Source organism: Mizuhopecten yessoensis, unplaced genomic scaffold (genome assembly GCF_002113885.1).
Source record: "Mizuhopecten yessoensis strain PY_sf001 unplaced genomic scaffold, ASM211388v2 scaffold6847, whole genome shotgun sequence".
Lineage (NCBI taxonomy): Eukaryota > Metazoa > Mollusca > Bivalvia > Pectinida > Pectinidae > Mizuhopecten > Mizuhopecten yessoensis.
Window position 1 is genome coordinate 9,401 of NW_018406754.1, and position 20,319 is coordinate 29,719.

At 37.5% G+C, this 20,319-nt stretch overlaps 1 protein-coding gene across 1 annotated transcript in view; it reads left to right on the top strand.

The window, feature by feature from the left end:
- The first annotated feature begins 2,142 nt into the window (after positions 1–2,142).
- The window catches only part of LOC110452717 (pre-mRNA-processing-splicing factor 8), a 36,286-nt gene continuing 18,109 nt past the window's right edge, over positions 2,143–20,319 (top strand). Inside the window, exons 1-19 of the mRNA XM_021501366.1 lie at positions 2,143–2,234; positions 3,685–3,905; positions 4,656–4,824; positions 5,007–5,171; positions 5,646–5,861; positions 6,627–6,839; positions 7,473–7,598; positions 8,951–9,059; positions 9,368–9,555; positions 10,078–10,197; positions 10,576–10,765; positions 11,189–11,308; positions 11,824–11,958; positions 12,289–12,498; positions 14,011–14,127; positions 16,907–17,023; positions 17,298–17,551; positions 18,530–18,656; positions 18,912–19,104. Coding sequence (XP_021357041.1) covers positions 3,728–3,905; positions 4,656–4,824; positions 5,007–5,171; positions 5,646–5,861; positions 6,627–6,839; positions 7,473–7,598; positions 8,951–9,059; positions 9,368–9,555; positions 10,078–10,197; positions 10,576–10,765; positions 11,189–11,308; positions 11,824–11,958; positions 12,289–12,498; positions 14,011–14,127; positions 16,907–17,023; positions 17,298–17,551; positions 18,530–18,656; positions 18,912–19,104 — 2,947 coding nt within the window. The 5' untranslated portion in view covers positions 2,143–2,234; positions 3,685–3,727. The remainder of the gene's footprint in view (positions 2,235–3,684; positions 3,906–4,655; positions 4,825–5,006; positions 5,172–5,645; positions 5,862–6,626; positions 6,840–7,472; positions 7,599–8,950; positions 9,060–9,367; positions 9,556–10,077; positions 10,198–10,575; positions 10,766–11,188; positions 11,309–11,823; positions 11,959–12,288; positions 12,499–14,010; positions 14,128–16,906; positions 17,024–17,297; positions 17,552–18,529; positions 18,657–18,911; positions 19,105–20,319) is intronic.

Here is a 20,319-nt window from a genome sequence, read left to right on the forward strand (position 1 = left end):
TTTAACAGACAGATACCTGAGATTCCTCTGGCCTTGACACTAGACTTAGACATTTTGACAGACAGATACCTGAGATTCCTCTAGCCTTGACACCAGACTTAGACATTTAACAGACAGATACCTGAGATTCCTCTAGCCTTGACTGACTAGACTTAGACATTTTGACGGACAGAGACCTGAGATTCCTCTGGCCTTGACACTAGACTTAGACATTCTGACAGACAGAAACCTGAGATTCCTCTAACCTTGACACTAGACTTGGACATGTTGACAGACAGATACATGAGATTCCTCTGGCCTTGACAATAGACTTAGACATTCTGACAGACAGATAATTGAGATTCCTCTAGTCTTGACTGACTAGACTTAGACATTTTAACAGACAGATACCTGAGATGCCTCTGGCCTTGACACTAGACTTAGACATTATTCCTCTAGCCTTGACACTAGACTTAGACATTTTAACAGACAGATACCTGAGATTCCTCTGGTCTTGACACTAGACTTAGACATTTTACCAGACAGATACCTGATATTCCTCTAGCCTTGACACTAGACTTAGACATTTTACCAGACAGATACCTGAGATTCCTCTGACCTTGACACTAGACTTAGACATGTTGACAGACAGATACCTGAGATTCCTCTGGCCTTGACACTAGACTTAGACATTTTGACAGCCAGATACCTGAGATTCCTCTGGCCTTGACACTAGACTTAGACATTCTGACAGATATATACCTGAGATTCCCCTGGCCTTGACACTAGACTTTGACAGACAGATACCTGAGATTCCTCTAACCTTGACACTAGACTTAGACATTTAACAGACAGATACCTGAGATTCCTCTAACCTTGACACTAGACTTAGACAGTTAACAGACAGATACCTGAGATTCCTCTAGCCTTTACACTAGACTTAGACATTTTGACAGACAGATACCTGAGATTCCTCTGGCCTTGAGTACACCAGACTTAAACATTTAACGGACAGATACCTGAGATTTCTCTGGCCTTGACACTAGACTTAGAAACCTCTTGCCCTGATACCAGACTTAAACATTTTGACAGATACATACCTGACAAGCTTCACAATTAAAGTATGTGAAAGAGGGCGTTAACACAGTATTCACAGATTATAATTATTAATAAGATAGACAGAGTTTGACAGAGTTTCATCTGGCCTTGACACCAAACTAAGACATTTTGACAGACAGAGACTAGAGGAAATCCAGGCTACCAAATTAGGTGAAAGCAGAGTGAGTGAGTAGCTGTTATTAAATATAGTGTATTTTCAGGACAGGAACACATATAATTCCTCTCCACCTGACTCAATTATATATCTGTATCAGTTATAAGTTAGTTTCTGATTTCAGTAATTGTACAACCCCAAACAACATCCTAAAGACTTTGTCCCCTGGTACTAGCTTCACCATGGTGTATTGACATACCAAGGTAGTACCTTCCAAACTTATGTCAGTGATGACCAAATAATCATAATTATTGAATATAATCATTTTTCTGATATTTTGCACGATTCAATTAAAGGGAATTTACAGGTTATGTAGTGGGATCTGGTTGGATTTTGTTGTTGTTAAATATATGTATATATATACTACTAAAATTATAATAAATCAAGTGTTATCAGCAATGATTATTGGTACAGTGTATAATGAAGTGGTTCAAGTGGTATCTTATTTTTTGCTTTACATTGCTCGACAACACTTAAATGCGGTAACGTAGAGCTGCTGACGACGAGCTGATTTATAAATATGTAGGTAGAAGGCCTGGTATTAATATTACAACTAACTTAGACAATTGTTTACCTTACATAATACTGTACTGCACTTCGTGTCATACCTACGACTATGTGTTTAATTGTGCAAGATAATCAAAATGACAGCTAATAAATTAATATATACCTGAAACTCTCAGCATAAAATTGACGATGCTTCCTTCTGATACTGATCTGAGGCACCGGCTCTTGTCATATTAGAAACCTAAAATGGTCCTACTTTACTCGCTTGATTTCCTGTTATCTCGTGACTACCATTCTTTATTTATTACGGAGTTGTCTCCACTTCCATGCTTATTCGGAACACCCTTTGAGTTCGGAAGTTCTCTTGGTTCTTCATATGAAAACCACGTGACACACGTTTTCACAACGTTATCGCCATTTTTCCCTTGTGGAAGGCGCACACAAGTTTGGAAAGAAAACAACAACCGAAGCACAGGTAACTGGTGTTAAAATAATGATAACATCTACGTAACAACAAACAACGGTTACATGTTTACTACTTTAGATATTTTGAGCTGTAGATTTACAATATCCATTGCAGAAATTGTCTCCAAAAGAAAGCTGAAGGTACCGGCCTTGTAAATCTTTCTAAATTTGTATCAAAACTTAAAACATTCTCCCTGTGATGCTGTCTAGTTCACTTACGTTGCACAATTGCTACACTGAGTAGTCAATAACTACTTTCGTTTCCTCGTGTTTTTGCATTTAAATTCTCAACTGCGGACCTGGCTGTGAGACGAGGGCTTATAAATAATTGGAGAACAAATTGTGTTTGAACAGTGTTATTGTGTATGATATGTCTGTATTTTGAAAAAAAATATATGTGAAAATACGTTTTACAAATTGATGAACATAAGGTCAAATGCAATGAATCCTAGTCATTTCAGAAAAACCACAGATAATTGTGTAAGTTACCAGGTCCAGTACTAGTACACTCTGCCAATAGAGCTATTTTCATATGAATTTCTTTTTTAAGGAAAACGAACCAAAGTCGCTATTAAAAGAATATTGTATCATTAGGTTGATAGTAAAACATTAAATATAACTATTCTTTATAAAAAATGATGATGTAAAAAAAAAATGGAAATTTTACATTTATGAAAAATGAAAATAAACATCTAACTTTATGCAGTCAAAATTACCATAAACCTTATTGTTTTATGCGGCTTTAACGTAGTGAAAATTTAAATCTGAGAAAATATAGCTCAATACAGCTATAATGTATAGGTGAATATAGCTCAATCAGCAGAGTGTACTGGACCTGGTTACACTTGGTGTTGCTCATTTTGTTAATTCATATGGAATGCATCAATAAAAGGTTACAGCTGCTGGTAACGGTTAAATTGGCACCATGATGAAACCAGTATACTTGACTTTATCTGAATAAAGATGTTGAAGTCATATAAGATGGACCAAACAATAGGTTTGAAATGCATAGATATACTCATTAAAAACATTATAAATTCTTTATCAATACAGTGCATTTAAATGATTTTTGTTCAGGAGCCACAGACTCTGTCTTCCATGGTTTATTATTTTCCATTGGATTCCAAGTTAGTTAATATTAGTTACCCAAATTTTTATTTTTATGATTTCAATGAAATGTTGCTTACAGCTCAAGAACTCTTCAGTGTTCATGAAGTACATTTCAGTATTCAATTCAGTAGCCCCTCCCCCTCAACATGAGAAATGTAAGATTTTAGTCCTGTGAATATACTTGATATATATATCATATATATCATGTATATAAGTATATATTTGATGATTACTAATGTATCAATTTTAAATTTAAATTTGCTTTTGGCTAGGTCTCTACATTAATTTTGGAGTCATTTCCAATGTTTGAATTTGATGTTAAAATATATTTTTTTTGTATTTTTTTTCAGGGAGCCTTTGATAAGTATCCCTGACCAGAGAGAGAGAATCACTATGGCATTCCCATACATGATAGGGCCTGGGGGTCAGCCCTTTATCATCCAGCAGATACCTATGATCCCCCAGCCAGTATTACAGGTTCCGCCCCAGCAGATGCCCCCTCCTGTAGCCCCTCCCCCTCAACAGCCGAAAGTGCCTGATTATATGTCTGAGGACCGTCTAAATGAGAAATGTAAGATTTTAATCCTGTGAATATACTTGATATGTATATCATGTATATAAATATATATTTGATGATTACTAATGTATCAATTTTAAATCTATACAGTATTGTTTCTTCTATATTGTAGCAAAGAATTCAAATGAATAAAAGACTTATTTTGGCTAGGTCAGGGCTCACCCTGGACTTAAAAAAATGAGTAGCCAATTTTTTTTTAAAACAGTGGCCATATTTTCTCAGCCTCCAACCGTTACGGATAGCTTTAATTATAAGAAAATATGACTTAAATTAAAATGCTGAAAATTTCCACCAGAACTTTTTTAATTCTTTTCAAAAGAGAGAAAAATCAGACTATATCTCATTTTCTTGACACAGGAATTGTGGGAAAAAAAATAAAGATATTATTCGCCTTTAATTGTGGGCTAGATAGTCTAATTCCGTGCCTTCAAGCTAAAAATAAAACTAATAAAAATCCAAATCAAAAGTAGCCTCAGTGATGCATATTGATAATTATTTTTCCTGGGTTTACATTCACTGTAATTCGTGTTTTATGTAAAAAAAAAAAAATCATTTGAAAGGAAAAGGACCAATTTATGACAGTATTAACCACTGCGAGCCCTGTAGGTTTTTGTGGAGATTGCCTTGTTGAAAAATCTTTGCTGTTTTGTTCGTCTTTGCTGTTTTGTTCATGGCAACGTCTGGGGGGAAAAAAGAGAAAACTTCATTTCACTTTTACAGTTTGAACTGGTTTTTGTGTTTCAGCGCATAAATGGACACAACTTCAGTCCAAGCGCTACAGCGAGAAAAGAAAATTTGGATTCGTAGATGCACAGAAGGAACACATGCCACCAGAACAAGTCCGAAAAATTATCCGAGACCATGGTGACATGACAAACAGAAAGTTCCGACACGATAAGAGAGTTTATCTTGGGTATGTACATCAAGTATTATTCATCATTATGCTTTATAATAGCAATAATAGAGGGAAAAACAATTTTACATTTTATAACCCAAAAAATTGAAAATTGATTTTGTCTGTTCAGTAGACAGGAGAATTATGCCTCTTAGAAAGATAAAAAATTAAATGTGTTGTACTGGAACCACTTTTGACAGTGCCCTGAAGTTTATGCCACACGCTGTCCTTAAGCTAATGGAGAACATGCCGATGCCATGGGAACAGATTCGTGATGTTGACGTATTGTTCCATCTCACAGGAGCCATCACCTTCGTCAACGAGATACCCTGGGTCATTGAACCTGTGTATATAGCACAGTGGGGGTAAGTATCACGACTCTGTAGGGAAATTGAAATAATAATTGGCTGTAGTAATTGTGTATGTCTGTTCTAGATTTTAATTTTGTTGGAGTTATTGGCAGTTCTTTTTCAGAAACCTCTCCACACATCAAAGATTGAATCAGATTAAATATAAGGAATGTTTGCCGGATCTCAACTTAACACCACCACCCATAATGAGTTGATTATGTACGATCGATTATGTAAAGCACTGTGGATGCTAATGTAGGTACCCAGCATGTCTAGATAAGACTAGAGTGAACAATTATAAATCTTCAAATTTTGGTTTAAGGGTTCAGTGAGGAAACCTGAAATCGGTTATCTGAACCTTTCTGCTTTATTATTCAGGAACACATTTTTTTTTTACACGAAAACCTCTGTCGAGTATTATATCGCATGAAATAGCCCTTACAGTACAGAACTCATTACATGGTATTTAATTCTGTTCTTGACCTTCAGATCGATGTGGATCATGATGCGACGAGAGAAAAGAGATCGTCGTCACTTTAAAAGAATGCGTTTCCCACCATTTGATGATGAAGAACCGCCATTGGACTATGCAGACAACATCCTTGATGTAGAGCCGTTGGAAGCCATTCAGATGGAGCTGGACTCGGATGAAGACAAACCTGTCATGGAGTGGTTCTATGACCACAAGCCACTCACAGAATCGAGGTATGTATACAAAAGGGCTATTATACTAGTCACCAACTGAATGTAGATATCCCTCCAAGCCATTCACACTAAACAAAATCTGCGTACAGGCCACTCCCAGACTCCAATAGCTTATGAATTACTAATAGAGCTTATCATATGCAGGTACGTGGGATACTGTTATTGTACCCTGGGGTGCAGAATTTGGTGTCAAAACTCAAATTCTACATCCTCGGGTAGAATATCCATATGCCACGACGTACATAATGATCGACTCTTCCTCCCACCTCTTTACTGAAATTTTGGTAAGCAGGACATAGTGTAATTTAAACACTTAATGAAAATGTAGGGTTTACCTCAAACTAAAGACCAGGGAACGATTGTACCACAATTTTTGAAGTGGTGTCACAGTCAGTCTCAAAATGTTTGGACGTTTTTTCAATTTACATTATAATCAAATAATGTCATCTGATTGTGATGTCATAATAGTACAGGTCACTAAGCGCACCCATTTGGAATACATGTATGCCCACATTGGCATTCCTCACGGGACACATGTACCTTTCCTATGTAAAGGTGCGAGAAATGTATATATATAATGCCTTTTCAGATCTTTTATCATTTATGTCATTATTTTTTTAATTGGTTAGGAATATATAATAAACCAGGAACAAGTCTGCTTTTTTCTGACAAAATTCAGTTTGAAAATTAGTATATGGAAATGTGTATTTTCAGTTATAGATGTATAGTATTATTTAGTGATATGTCTGTGTTCTTGTGCTGTAGAAATGTGAATGGCACTACGTACCGCCGCTGGGGACTGACACTGCCCGTGATGTCAGTATTGTACCGTCTGGCCAATCAGCTTCTCACAGATCTGGTCGACTACAATTACTTCTACCTGTTTGATCTCAAATCCTTCTTCACAGCCAAGGCACTTAACATGGCCATTCCCGGAGGACCCAAGTTTGAACCCCTGGTTAAGGACAAGGAACACCAGTAAGTCATATTTCTTTTGTTCTTTTTAAATGTAACTTTGATATTTTTTCTTCTTTTATTTCATACTTAAATTGCATTTTAGAAAACAAAAAAGTGATGAGATTTTACCAATTGATTCATCTATAAGTTACACTACTATACAGGGTCATATAGGCCAAGCTTGGTCTGTTAATTTGATTTTAATGGCCCACTGGTGATATTATATTGTCCAAAGATCTAATTTTATTGGCCCATCAATAGTTTTAATGACTCATCAATGATTGTAATAGCCCATAAGGAATCAAATCCAGTGTCACACCGTGATGTTTAAGTCGTTACATTGTATGTGAATTTGGTAATTTAAGTAAAATAGATTGACAAAAGAGTAAAGTATAAGGTACATGGCAATTGTTTTCAATAAGATTCATCATTTTGGAAATATGTGATATCAAAGTTTTACTTTCTACACAACGCAGCTTTTCAAGACTGACTGGTCCCTTTGTCAAGCTATGACTCGCATAGCTTGACAAAGGGACCAGTCGGTCTTAAAACGTTGCGACACATTTAATACGAACAATGTTTGTGAAGGAAGTAAAACTTTGATGTATTATATGGCAATTGTTTAATTCTGGGTTTTAAATCTTACACTTGTAGGGATGAAGACTGGAATGAGTTCAACGACATCAACAAGATCATTATTAGACAGCCAATCAGGACGGAGTATCGCATTGCCTTCCCGTACCTATATAACAGCATGCCCTACAAAGTACACCTGTCCTGGTAGGCACAAACCATTTATCTAGTTTTATGAAATTAAAATGTTGATATACTCTGTTGTTGAAAACCTTAAATTTCAGAAATTCTGTGATATAAGTGGTTACATTGGTCAGTCATTTGTATGCTGTTTTACCTGCAGGTGTTTATACCAAACTGTGAAGGTGGTCTTCGTTTAACAAGGGTGTGTGGGTTTGGGAGGGGGTCGTAACCATTGTGCATTATTGCAGAATAATTTAATCTTGCTTGTAACAAGCATTTTCATTGCTTAAAATTTGTGTTATCAGCCCATAACGTAAAATTTTTAAGAGAAAAGAGTCCATCAATGAAAGTGGATTTCCACAGGGATTGTGTATAGTAGATTAAATTGTAAGGATTAACTTGAATATATTTTTCATGTTACGGAGCTATAACACAAAAAAAACGGAGTGTACTCTCATTGTAAACCGCTTCTTGTAAACCGCTTCGCGGTTTATTTAGAGTACACTCCGTTTTTTTGTGTTATATCACCATAACATGAAAAATATATTCAAGTTAATCTTTAAATAAAACCGATGTATAAAAATCCTTTATTTAGAGCTCTCAGGAACACACATACCCACTTGTACAGCTACCTTTGTGGTGCTGTGTGTGAAGATGTGATAAAGAAAATGACACTTGCGCATTCTGTGGCACTAAGATCTAACCACAGGAGCTGAAATTTGTCACACATACAAAGTTCTTTAAGGGTTTTCCATATTTATATATGTATCTTTGGGGCAGAAATTCAGCCCCATGTATAAGGTGATTTAGACACTTTGTTCTCAATACAAAATTGTTAAAGAAAATGTCAAGAACTGAAATCTAAGTTTTAACATGCTTCTAAAAGAACACAATTTGATTTACTACTTGTCCTTAAAGATACTAAATACTTTATAGCAAGTGAAGCAGCACTGTACTGGGCCAATCGTAGAAGACCAGGTAGATCAATTAGTAGAGCATTCATCTTGTGTTCATAGGTCTAGGGTTTAAATCCTGGTCTGACCATACATTTCTCATGGAAAACTCAACAGAAAATCATATGCTCTTGTTTAAAAGGAAAATAGATCAAAATGCTTTGATATGCCCTCAGTTTTTCCAATCAAGATCACAATTCACGAATAAGAAGAAAGACTTTTGATTTTGAAGGAAAAGCACTTTTTAAGAAGGCCACCATAAAAATGTTAATTATCGAAGACCGGAACCATCAAATATAGATTTAATATTTTGAAATGATGGAAATATATTTATAAAATTATGAAATAATCTCAAATCAGTGCAATTGTTAATTATTGTATATGTCTATGGAGATGGTGATTATATTGTGGTATGTTCATAAGGTACCACACCCCCAATGTTGTGTACATCAAGACGGAGGACCCCGATCTGCCAGCATTCTACTTTGATCCCCTCATCAACCCCATTTCTCACAGACATGCTGCCGTTAAGGTAAATAGTTTGCTGCTTCTCCTCGGTATTATTAATCTGGTTACTTTCTTGCATGGTGGGAAACTTCCGTGTATTGGAAAGGAAAAGAGAAAAAAATAGTACCTAACAAACATTGAGTTTAAAGCATGTAGTTTTCAGTAGTATGTGTGCAGATGTCTCAATATGCATTACAAATTCTGAGATATTGTCTAGTTGAAAATCTATTGGTGGTGGAACAAAGACATGAGGAAAAGTTGGATGATGGGAAAGAGTTTCCTATTTATGATCCGACTCATCAGCAAAATACTCACCAACTGTGTTATTTACAGTCGGAGATTCTTCCTGACGATGATGAGGAGTTTGAGCTGCCAGACTATGTCCAGCCATTCATGCAAGAGACACCGCTGTACTCTGACAACACAGCCAACGGGATTGCCCTGCTGTGGGCCCCTCGACCTTTTAATCTGAGGTCGGGTCGTACACGCCGCGCTATGGACATTCCACTGGTCAAGGCTTGGTAAGTAGTTAACTGTGTCCTCCTCATTAAAGCATTACTCGGTATACAATATCATAGAAAGATGTTGAGTTGCTGTGCCCTGCCATCTAGTTGCAGTTGAGTAGATCAAGGCCACAAAAACTTATGAATTAGCTTTCAAGTTCTTGTCGGCATTTACTTTGTACAAAATATAAACTATAACAAAAGCACTGGATACATACTTATCTGATGATATAAAGCCATATTTACGATAGAAAATTATTTTGAGCGTTCTCAAATTCAGAATATATATATAAACAAATTCTCATACATCACTTTCAAAGCAATGAAAAGCAAAAAGCTCCGTCTGGACAAGTAATGACAAATGACCGCTAAACACTTAGCTTTTGTGTCCGACTGTTTTGCGTATCAATGACCTCAATGTTTAAAAAAAATCCTACTAGTATTCTTATGGTGCAAATAATTCATCTGTAAAATGTTAGAAACAATTTTGTTCTGCCACTTTAAAATGAACTAATCACATGCGGTTTTGTTTTTGTTTAGGTACCGAGAACACTGTCCATCAGGCATGCCTGTCAAGGTGCGCGTGTCCTACCAGAAACTGCTCAAGTACTTTGTCCTGAATGCCCTCAAACACAAGCCACCAAAGGCTCAGAAGAAAAGGTAAGTGGAGACATACAGAATGTTTCATAACATGTAGTGATGGATCAAGAGACTGGTTTTATTTTGTATTTCAAATGAGATAATTTTGAGAAGAACAATTTTGAAAGAAAACTAAGGTAAATTTTAGTTTAAGAAGAAGAATGTATCCAGAAAGTCTAGCCTGATCATTCAAATCAATCATTCAGATTTTGTGGATATGTGCATTTTTAGTTTTACAGTTTTAAGTTTTAAATAGCTTGATATACTGTAATTTATTTAAAATAGATTCAAAAGTATATTTATAAAATGTTGAATTATATCAAATATTAGATGTGTGTATTCATAAATGAAAGTAGGGGTGAGATTAAAATTAAAGATTTATCCACTTGGCACTTCCAGGTACCTGTTCCGGTCTTTCAAGGCAACAAAGTTTTTCCAGACAACTCAGCTGGACTGGGTGGAGGTGGGACTTCAGGTGTGTCGTCAAGGTTACAACATGTTGAACCTCCTTATCCATCGAAAGAACCTCAATTATCTCCATCTCGACTACAATTTCAACCTAAAGCCTGTCAAGACCCTCACGACCAAGGTAATGTCTACAAAAAAAGGTGTTTATAGAATTTGTCTTTGAAACTTGTGTGTATAAAGTAAATCAAATGTTTGAAAGACAGTTTAATGAAAATTAGGATCAGTTTCTTATTTAAACTAAGCATGCGGAAAATGATAACTGTGATGTCACAATGAAAAAAAGTGACAATTTTCATATCTGCTGACATCACAACAAAAAGCAATATCATCTGATACGTTATTTAGAAACTTAAAGCAAATTGTGATTGGCTGTTGCATTTCCGAACAAAATCTTGTTAAAATTGGAAAGAGATTTGATCAGGACTGTATATCACCAAGTTTGTTCTGTGGAGTGACCAGTTGATAATAGTAACTGTGCTCTTTAATTTGATATTAGATTTGTTTATATCATGATGTTGCAAAAACTTCCTTTTTGAAAATATAGGAAAGAAAGAAGTCCAGATTTGGAAACGCATTCCATCTGTGTCGTGAGATTCTTCGTCTGACCAAGCTGATCGTGGACAGTCATGTGCAGTATCGCCTTGGAAACGTTGACGCCTTCCAGGTAACAACAGAATTTCCGGAAGATTTCTGGAATCCGTGAACAATTTTGGGCAATTTACGTTTGTGTGAAACAGAAGATGATAAAATAAAGAGAAGATGTTTTTAGTAATTACTTGGAGGGTAAAATTCTGTGAATTGAGCAGACATCAAAATCATTGACATTTTCTGTTTTTCACTGTCAGACTTAGGACTTGGTTGTAAAATGTTTTTATCATTTTGATGGGATATATCTAGCAGACTGACACTAGTACCTGATAACCATTTTGATGGGATATATCTAGCAGACTGACACTAGTACCTGATAACCATTTTGATGGAATATATCTAGCAGACTGACACCAGCACCTGATAAACATTTTATCTCAGTGTTTTGGAATGGATCCTGGATCCCAATTTGAAAAAAAATATTCTGTGCAAAACTCGAAAAAATGTGAGGTATTGAGAATTTGTCGTAAAGCCTGTTGTATAGTGGTGTAAATATGGTGTTGTATAAGGGTTTTTTGTTTATCAATACAGCTAGCTGACGGCCAGCAGTATGTGTTTGCTCATGTTGGCCAGCTGACTGGGATGTACAGGTACAAGTACAAGTTGATGAGACAGATTCGAATGTGCAAGGACCTCAAACACGTCATTTACTACAGATTTAACACGGTAAGTGTCACTCTTAATTTAATCTACTATACACAATCCCTGTGGAAATCCACTTTTATTGATGGACTCTGATTTTCAATGCCAAATAATAGATTTCAATGCCAAATAATAGATTTAATCTACTAGAGATTCTCATAATGCCAAAAGGAATGCGAATTTGAAAATTTTATAGTGATTTTACTCATAAATTCTTTTGGTAAATTGGTCTCTCATTGAACTAGACATTCATGAGTATCAAATTAACAAGTTTTGGAAATCCCTAACAGAATGTCTACTGTAATATGAATTATATGGCGATGTCTCAATGTATATAAAACATTGCTTCCCTAGGGACCAGTTGGTAAGGGACCCGGCTGTGGTATCTGGTCTCCTGGCTGGAGGGTATGGCTTTTCTTCATGCGTGGCATTACACCTTTACTAGAACGTTGGCTTGGCAACCTGCTGTCCCGTCAGTTTGAGGGGCGACACTCCAAGGGAGTGGCAAAGACGGTCACCAAGCAACGAGTTGAGAGTCATTTTGATCTGGAGCTCAGGGCGGCGGTAAGTACAACAGTATTTCAAGCTCTCTATAGAGGTGTTTGATAGCCCTGATGTACTACTATGTATAGGTTCAACATCCCACATTACAGCAACATGTGTCAATACATTGCAACATTTTGGGAGTATTGAGCCAAACATTTACTGTTCTACTCCATGTATCCTGAATTTTAGATAAAATACTGTATTTTGTGAAACTTTCATTCAATAAAATATTTGCCCGTTAGTAAAATCCATATAAGCCTTATATTAATATTCAATGTCATAAATTAAATATTTTAAATAATAAAATTCTAAGGGCTATTCCAGTTAAAAATGTCACCCACTAGCAGACTTCCCTTTTTTCAAAGGGGTACCACCAACAGAAGCGATTTCTTTCAGATTGCCAGATGGAATAGAAGTGTTTTCTTCCTTTAGAACACCACTCATAGAAGCAGTTTTTTTAAGTCAATGAAACAATCACCCACAGAAGTGATTTTTTAATCGATGAAGCAACCGCCCACAGTACTCCTATAACATAAGAGGCCACTGGTCCTTTTTTCTATCGGATATGATTTTGCCGACTGCGACCTTTTATTTTCGAAGCACTAATTCTTTGATCCAGATTTCGGGCAGAACAAAATCGGCTTGAAAAACTCACTTTAGTGGTTCACAGTTCATGACAACGATGTCTACTCATGGTTTATATAATATTTATCCCATATGTATGCCACAGACACAAATATATAGTATATTACGGAATAGAACACACAAAATGCATGTCTTTGTCGTTGTATCACTTCTCTGACCTACCTTTACAACATGGTTTATTGGGTTGATACAAAATAGTAGAGGGGGTTTCAAATGGAACGAAATGATACAGAGTTTGTTTGTATTCCGTTTGTAGAACATTGCATGTAATCCATTTTTGTATAACCGGGAAATCACAGCCAGTGCTGTCTGAGGAAAAACTAATTATTTATGTCTTTGACATGAAATTCTTCTCATTTAATCATGGATTTATGGAAAGGAATATTTATTGGACCCTGTTCCCATTTTGGCTCTGCTCGAACTCTCGTCTAACATCTCTTATTTCGGGATTTAGAGTTGCCTCCCTTACACAGCACGGAACGGCAAAAAAGAACGCAGACAATATTGTACATTACCTGATTACTTTGAAAGAATAACACGAACGAATAATATGTTCTGGCATCATAGCACAGAAGCGATCTATTTCTCAAAACAGGACACAGAAAGTTTTTTTATTTTCAATAATTGCTACCAGGAACAAAAGTGATTTTTTTCATTTTATGACATGGTATACGAGTGATTTTCTGTCGACTCCCACCTGGAATAGAAGTTTTTTTCATGAATGTCCGCTAGTGGGTGATATTTTTAACTGGAATAGCCCTAAGGATCATAATTTGTCTAAAGCAATTACAATCACATAAGCAAGCAATACATTGGATAACAAAATGGACTAATTTGAAGGCACATCAGACAAAATGTCATGTTAAAGTTTGTCTTGCTTTACAGGTGATGCATGACATCCTAGATATGATGCCAGAGGGAATCAAACAGAACAAGGCCAGGACCATCCTACAGCATCTGAGTGAAGCCTGGAGGTGCTGGAAGGCCAACATCCCTTGGAAGGTAGGCTTCATACTGGTACACATAGATTTGCTTAGACCAAGGGAAACACACCCAACACACCCAGAATGGCTTAGACCAAGGGAAAAAAACCCAACACACCCAGAATGGCTAATTATACCAAGGAAACACACCCAGAATGGCTTAGACCAAGGGAAACCCACCCAACACACCCAGAATGGCTTAGACCAAAGGAAACACACCCAGAATGGCTTAGACCAAGGGAAATACATCCAACACACCCAGAATGGCTTAGACCAAGGGAAAAAAACCCAACACACCCAGAATGGCTAATTATACCAAGGGCAACACACCCAACACACCCAGAATGGCTAATTAGACCGAGGGAAACACAACCAGAATGGCTTAGACCAAGGGAAACACATCCATCTCCCAGAATGGCTTAGACCAAAGGAAACACACCCAGAATGGCTTAGACCAAGGGAAATACATCCAACACACCCAGAATGGCTTAGACCAAGGGAAATACATCCAACACACCCAGAATGGCTTAGACCAAGGGAAACCCACCCAACACACCCAGAATGGCTTAGACCAAGGGAAAAAAACCCAACACACCCAGAATGGCTAATTATACCAAGGAAACACACCCAGAATGGCTTAGACCAAGGGAAACACCCCCAACACACCCAGAATGGCTTAGACCAAGGAAAACACACCCAACACACCCAGAATGGCTAATTAGACCAAGGGAAACACACCCAACACACCCAAAATGGCTTAGACCAAGGGAAACACATCCAACACACCCAGACTGGCTTAGACCAAGGGAAACACATCCAACACCCAGAATGGCTTAGACCAAAGGAAACACACCCAGAATGGCTTAGACCAAGGGAAACCCACCCAACACACCCAGAATGGCTTAGACCAAAGGAAACACACCCAGAATGGCTTAGACCAAGGGAAATACATCCAACACACCCAGAATGGCTTAGACCAAGGGAAATACATCCAACACACCCAGAATGGCTTAGACCAAGGGAAACACCCCCAACACACCCAGAATGGCTTAGACCAAGGAAAACACACCCAACACACCCAGAATGGCTAATTATACCAAGGAAACACACCCAGAATGGCTTAGACCAAGGGAAATACATCCAACACACCCAGAATGGCTTAGACCAAGGGAAAAAAACCCAACACACCCAGAATGGCTAATTATACCAAGGGAAACACACACAACACACCCAGAATGGCTAATTAGACCAAGGGAAACACAACCAACACACCCAGAATGGCTAATTATATACCAAGAGAAACACACCCAACACACCCAGAATGGCTAAGACCAAGGGAAACACATCCAACACACCCAGAATGGCTAATTATACCAAGGGAAACACACCCAACACACCCAGAATGGCTAATTAGACCAAGGGAAACACAACCAGAATGGCTTAGACCAAGGGAAACACACCCAACACACCCAGAATGGCTAATTATATACCAAGAGAAACCCACCCAACACACCCAGAATGGCTTAGACCAAGGGAAACACACCCAACACACCCAGAATGGCTTAGACCAAGGAAAACACAACCAACACACCCAGAATGGCTAATTATATACCAAGAGAAACACACCCAACACACCCAGAATGGCTTAGACCAACGGAAAGATTCTGTCTTTTTCAAGTCTTTGAAGAACATTGTGAATTGCAGTCAAAACATCCAACACATGCAGAAGAAATATCTGTGTCCTCCCTGACCCAGTTCCAGTTAAGGAACTTCTTATGTCAGTAGTACTTCTTTCCTATAGAAATCGTTTTGGAATTCCATTTAGTAAAGAAATGTTCATGAAACTGGGGTCTGTCATGATAGAGCTTCTTTGAGAAATTAGTTAAGTGCAGTCTAAAACTAGAATAAAATGTCTCTGTTTCCTAAGCTGTGTACACTTTAAATTTTCACAACAGGGTTATTTTCTCAATACAAAGAATATACAAATCCAACATGGCAGCAAATAGATGTTTAAGAAAGTAGTGCTTGAAACCTAACCTTCTTGAAACAGCTTATTCAGCAGTGTTTATGTTTACTCAGAAATAACATGGAAAGAGAACACAGCTGAGTACAGTATCGCAAATCTCAACAAAAGTTATTTGTACCCATTTAGGGGGGAAAGAATATCTTTTTTTACCCTCCACAAAGGAAGTTTAAGGGGGGAGTATATAGGAATCACCCTATCCGTCTGTCTGTCTGTCTGTCCTCAAACCTCGTAATTAGCACGACTCCACCTAAACTGTTCTTTGGATTTTGTTTGCAACTTCACACAGTGAAAATACATCATATGTAGATGTGTATGATAAAAGGAATTTGCAATTCGACGATATTCTTGAAACTTGAATTTCTGCTCCGGTAATGTTATAAGTACAACTTAAGATGAGATAACTGTTTACTGGATTTTTTGTAACTTGGGACATCAAAAGTACATCACATGCAGATTTGTATGAAGGAAGGGATTTGTGAAAAGCGTATTGTACCCACGTTAAACAGATTTTTAAAACCAAGATAGAATGAAGCCAGGACACAGCTATGTGAGCTTGAGTTTCTCTGGTGTTTGCAGTACCACTTTCTATGAAAAACATTAGTTAGCCACTGTCTTCGATACTGACATATCTGTGAAGACTTGAAGGCAATGTCTCGTGAGATTTTCTTGAATCCTGTTTGTATTCAATTTTCATTTAGCCTTGATTTCAAAAACTTCTGCACAGACCAATCCATTGGTGTGAATTCACTGAAAAACATTTTCTTCCTAACAGGTGCCCGGACTGCCGATACCCATTGAGAACATGATCTTGCGATATGTGAAAGCCAAAGCAGATTGGTGGACGAACACCGCCCATTACAACAGGGAACGAATCAGAAGGGGTGCCACTGTAAGTACCCAACAAGCTCAGGCAATTCTGAACATTAGAAAAAGAAACAAAAGAAAATTTGTAAGGTTATACCAAAAATAATTGATGGGATATAAGGTGAGTTCAAATAGACCCCATCACCTTTTTCAATTCGCTACCTTCCTGGTGCTAAATTTGAATTTCACAAAAAAAATATGGAAACTATGCGAGACTTGCAGGCCAAAAATATATAGGTTTACAGATGTTTATGGGTATTTCCTGTGTGATGACATGCCAATAACGTTTCCTCCCCTAGGTTGACAAGACCGTGTGTAAGAAGAATTTGGGTCGCTTAACTCGTCTGTACCTGAAGGCCGAGCAGGAGAGACAACACAACTACCTGAAGGACGGCCCCTACATCACAGCTGAGGAAGCCGTTGCCATCTACACGACCACAGTCCACTGGCTTGAGAGTCGACGATTCTCCCCCATCCCGTTCCCACCTCTCTCTTACAAACACGACACCAAGCTCCTTATTCTGGCTTTGGAGAGGTTAAAGGAAGCATATAGGTAAGATGTTCCATACTGTCTAGTAGAAATAGAGAAGAAAAAACGTACTCCGGCCTCTTAATCTGGCTTTGGTGAAAGTAAAATAATTAGATACTGTATAACACGAAATGTTTGTTGTTTATAAACTTTCGTGGTTTTCGTGGTTGCTATTGAACCACGAAAAATAAACACAACGAATTTGAATGATATATGTGTCTACTATTTGTAGATATAGGATATCCACGAAAGTTTGTACCACGAAACAATCTAAATAGCTTCAAACCAGGAAGGAAAGTACCAACGAACATTTCGTATTATAAACATATTTCCTATCCCTTCCTCTTTTCTACAACCATCCCATCAAGCACCACATGCTGGTCCTACAGCATTTGAGAAAGAAAGTATGGACAGTTATTACCAAATTTTTACCTTTGGTAATATTTTGTCTGTCAAAGGAAAGGAAGCGATAATTTTTTTATGTATACATTCGAAACCGATCTACATTTTGAACTACCATTTTAAAAAAATCGACAATTTGGGTGTACTACAGATCACCTATCAAAAAGATATAATCTTGCTTTGAGTACATTATTAAGTTGTCGCCCATACTAGTTATTCTGGAATATGTTATATTGAAGTATTGTGAAATACTGGCTATCCAATAGGGGTTAAAGACAATTTACAAAAACCTACCGTAGTCACACACTCGGTGGAAAATTTTGGCAGTGAGCCGGTCAAATGAAACCGGGGTAGCTAACATTGTTTTGCTATAGTCTTAGCTGTTTTCTATGTGCAGGGGTGTACCATTCCATAAGCCAGATGACTAGGGTTTATAGTAGGTTTTATATCCAGGCTTGTGAAGATTTCGAAATTTACTATGAAATTATAGATCAGACTCGTGGAATTTTTCAAAATCTGCCTACAGGCTTGTACTCTATAGTATATATGAAATTGTATACTCCTGGTGTGATAACTAACTATTCATTGTCTGAATTACAGTGTGAAGAGCCGTCTTAACCAGTCACAGAGGGAGGAGCTGGGACTGATAGAACAGGCCTACGACAATCCTCACGAGGCTCTGTCTCGTATCAAACGTCATCTACTCACTCAGCGAGCCTTCAAAGAGGTCAGTATAGTAACATACTCTATCCCGCGAGTAACATACTCTATCCCGCAAGTGTGTCAAAGTACTCCAAACATTTGATTAGTAAATGAGGTTTAGATCTTTCTCACCTTATAGTGGAAGGGACTCAAAACATTTGATTGATAAATGAGGTATGGATATTCCTCGCTTCAAATTTAGAAAAAAATCACTTTTAATTTTATTTCAATAATACCTACCCTTGTGTATATATGCTTTTCTCATGTTGCCGGTTGATAGGTTGGTATTGAGTTTATGGACCTGTATAGCCATTTGATTCCTGTGTATGACGTTGAACCACTGGAGAAGATCACAGACGCCTACCTTGACCAGTATCTATGGTACGAGGCTGACAAACGACGTCTGTTCCCACCCTGGATCAAACCTGCAGACTCGGAGCCACCTCCACTCCTCACTTATAAGTGGTGCCAGGGTGAGTCTTAAGTTACTGGATATAAGTTGATGTACTGGTGTATGTAGGGCCCCGTTTCGCGTATCCGGTTCAACCTCAGTTCAGTTGAAACGGTTGAACCTGGAAAGAAAACGACAGGCGCAAATCTAAACCGAAGCTGACCTCAGGAATATTTGGCACGTGTAGATTGAGGGGTCCAGACATACCTGACCGAAATTAAAATGCTGACTATTGCTAGTTTTTGTTATTTCTTTATACAACAAGGTCAAGCCCTTGTAGATTTTAAGATATGCTCTATAATTTAGTGGACGCGTGTAAGAAGGACATATTATTCTTTATATATTGTTAGTTATTCTCCGAAACTTTGGATTGTCCTTACTGTATACAGACACAAAGCTGTTGTCCCACAGGATCGTGGTCACTGACCTCGGCAAACAATTCTTGATATCCCAGAACACTGCACGCCCCCTGTGTAACATAAATTTTCACCAATTAAATAGACTCCTTCTCCTGTGGTTCGGTCAAATTACGTTCGTTTATCGTGGAATATTTCTGTGCCACCTGAACCGTTTCAACCGGAATACGCGAATGTAACCTAAGATATATCTTATATAGGTGAGGGGGATGGGAAAATTCTATCCTTTTGAGTCAGAAAATAAAGGCTTCTACACAGCTACACCATCAGTCACTCATTCTCTGATATCTTGTCTTGAAACAAGTTAAGTTTTTGGTGAAAAGGATCACTTCCTTCACCATTCCATGCAGCTATGTGATTTCTGATTATATACTACAGATTTCACATTCTCCTTTGACATTTGTGTACTGATAAAGACATAATGATGATTTACAGGTGGACTGGTATAGGAACATTTCTTTTTTGTTAAAATATCTACTTTTATCATTGAGAAAAGATATACATTACTTGTTTTAGACAGACAAATAAGCAAGTTCTGATCCTGGTTGTTCAAAATTTACGAAAGAATTTGCATAACTTCAGTTTTACAGAAAATTATCCAGTTTTAAAAGATTCAACATTGAAATCACATTTAAAAAGACCATAGGACTTGAGTCATATAGAATGGCTCTTGGATCTGTGTTCTTTCTGTTGCATAGGGCTGTTGATTTTCATGTCCTCACTTTGTAATGGAGATCGGGGCATATAGTGTTACCAATGTCCCTTCCTGTCCCAATCCATTGGCATGACTCTTGCAACTTTATTGAGTGACAGATTTTCAC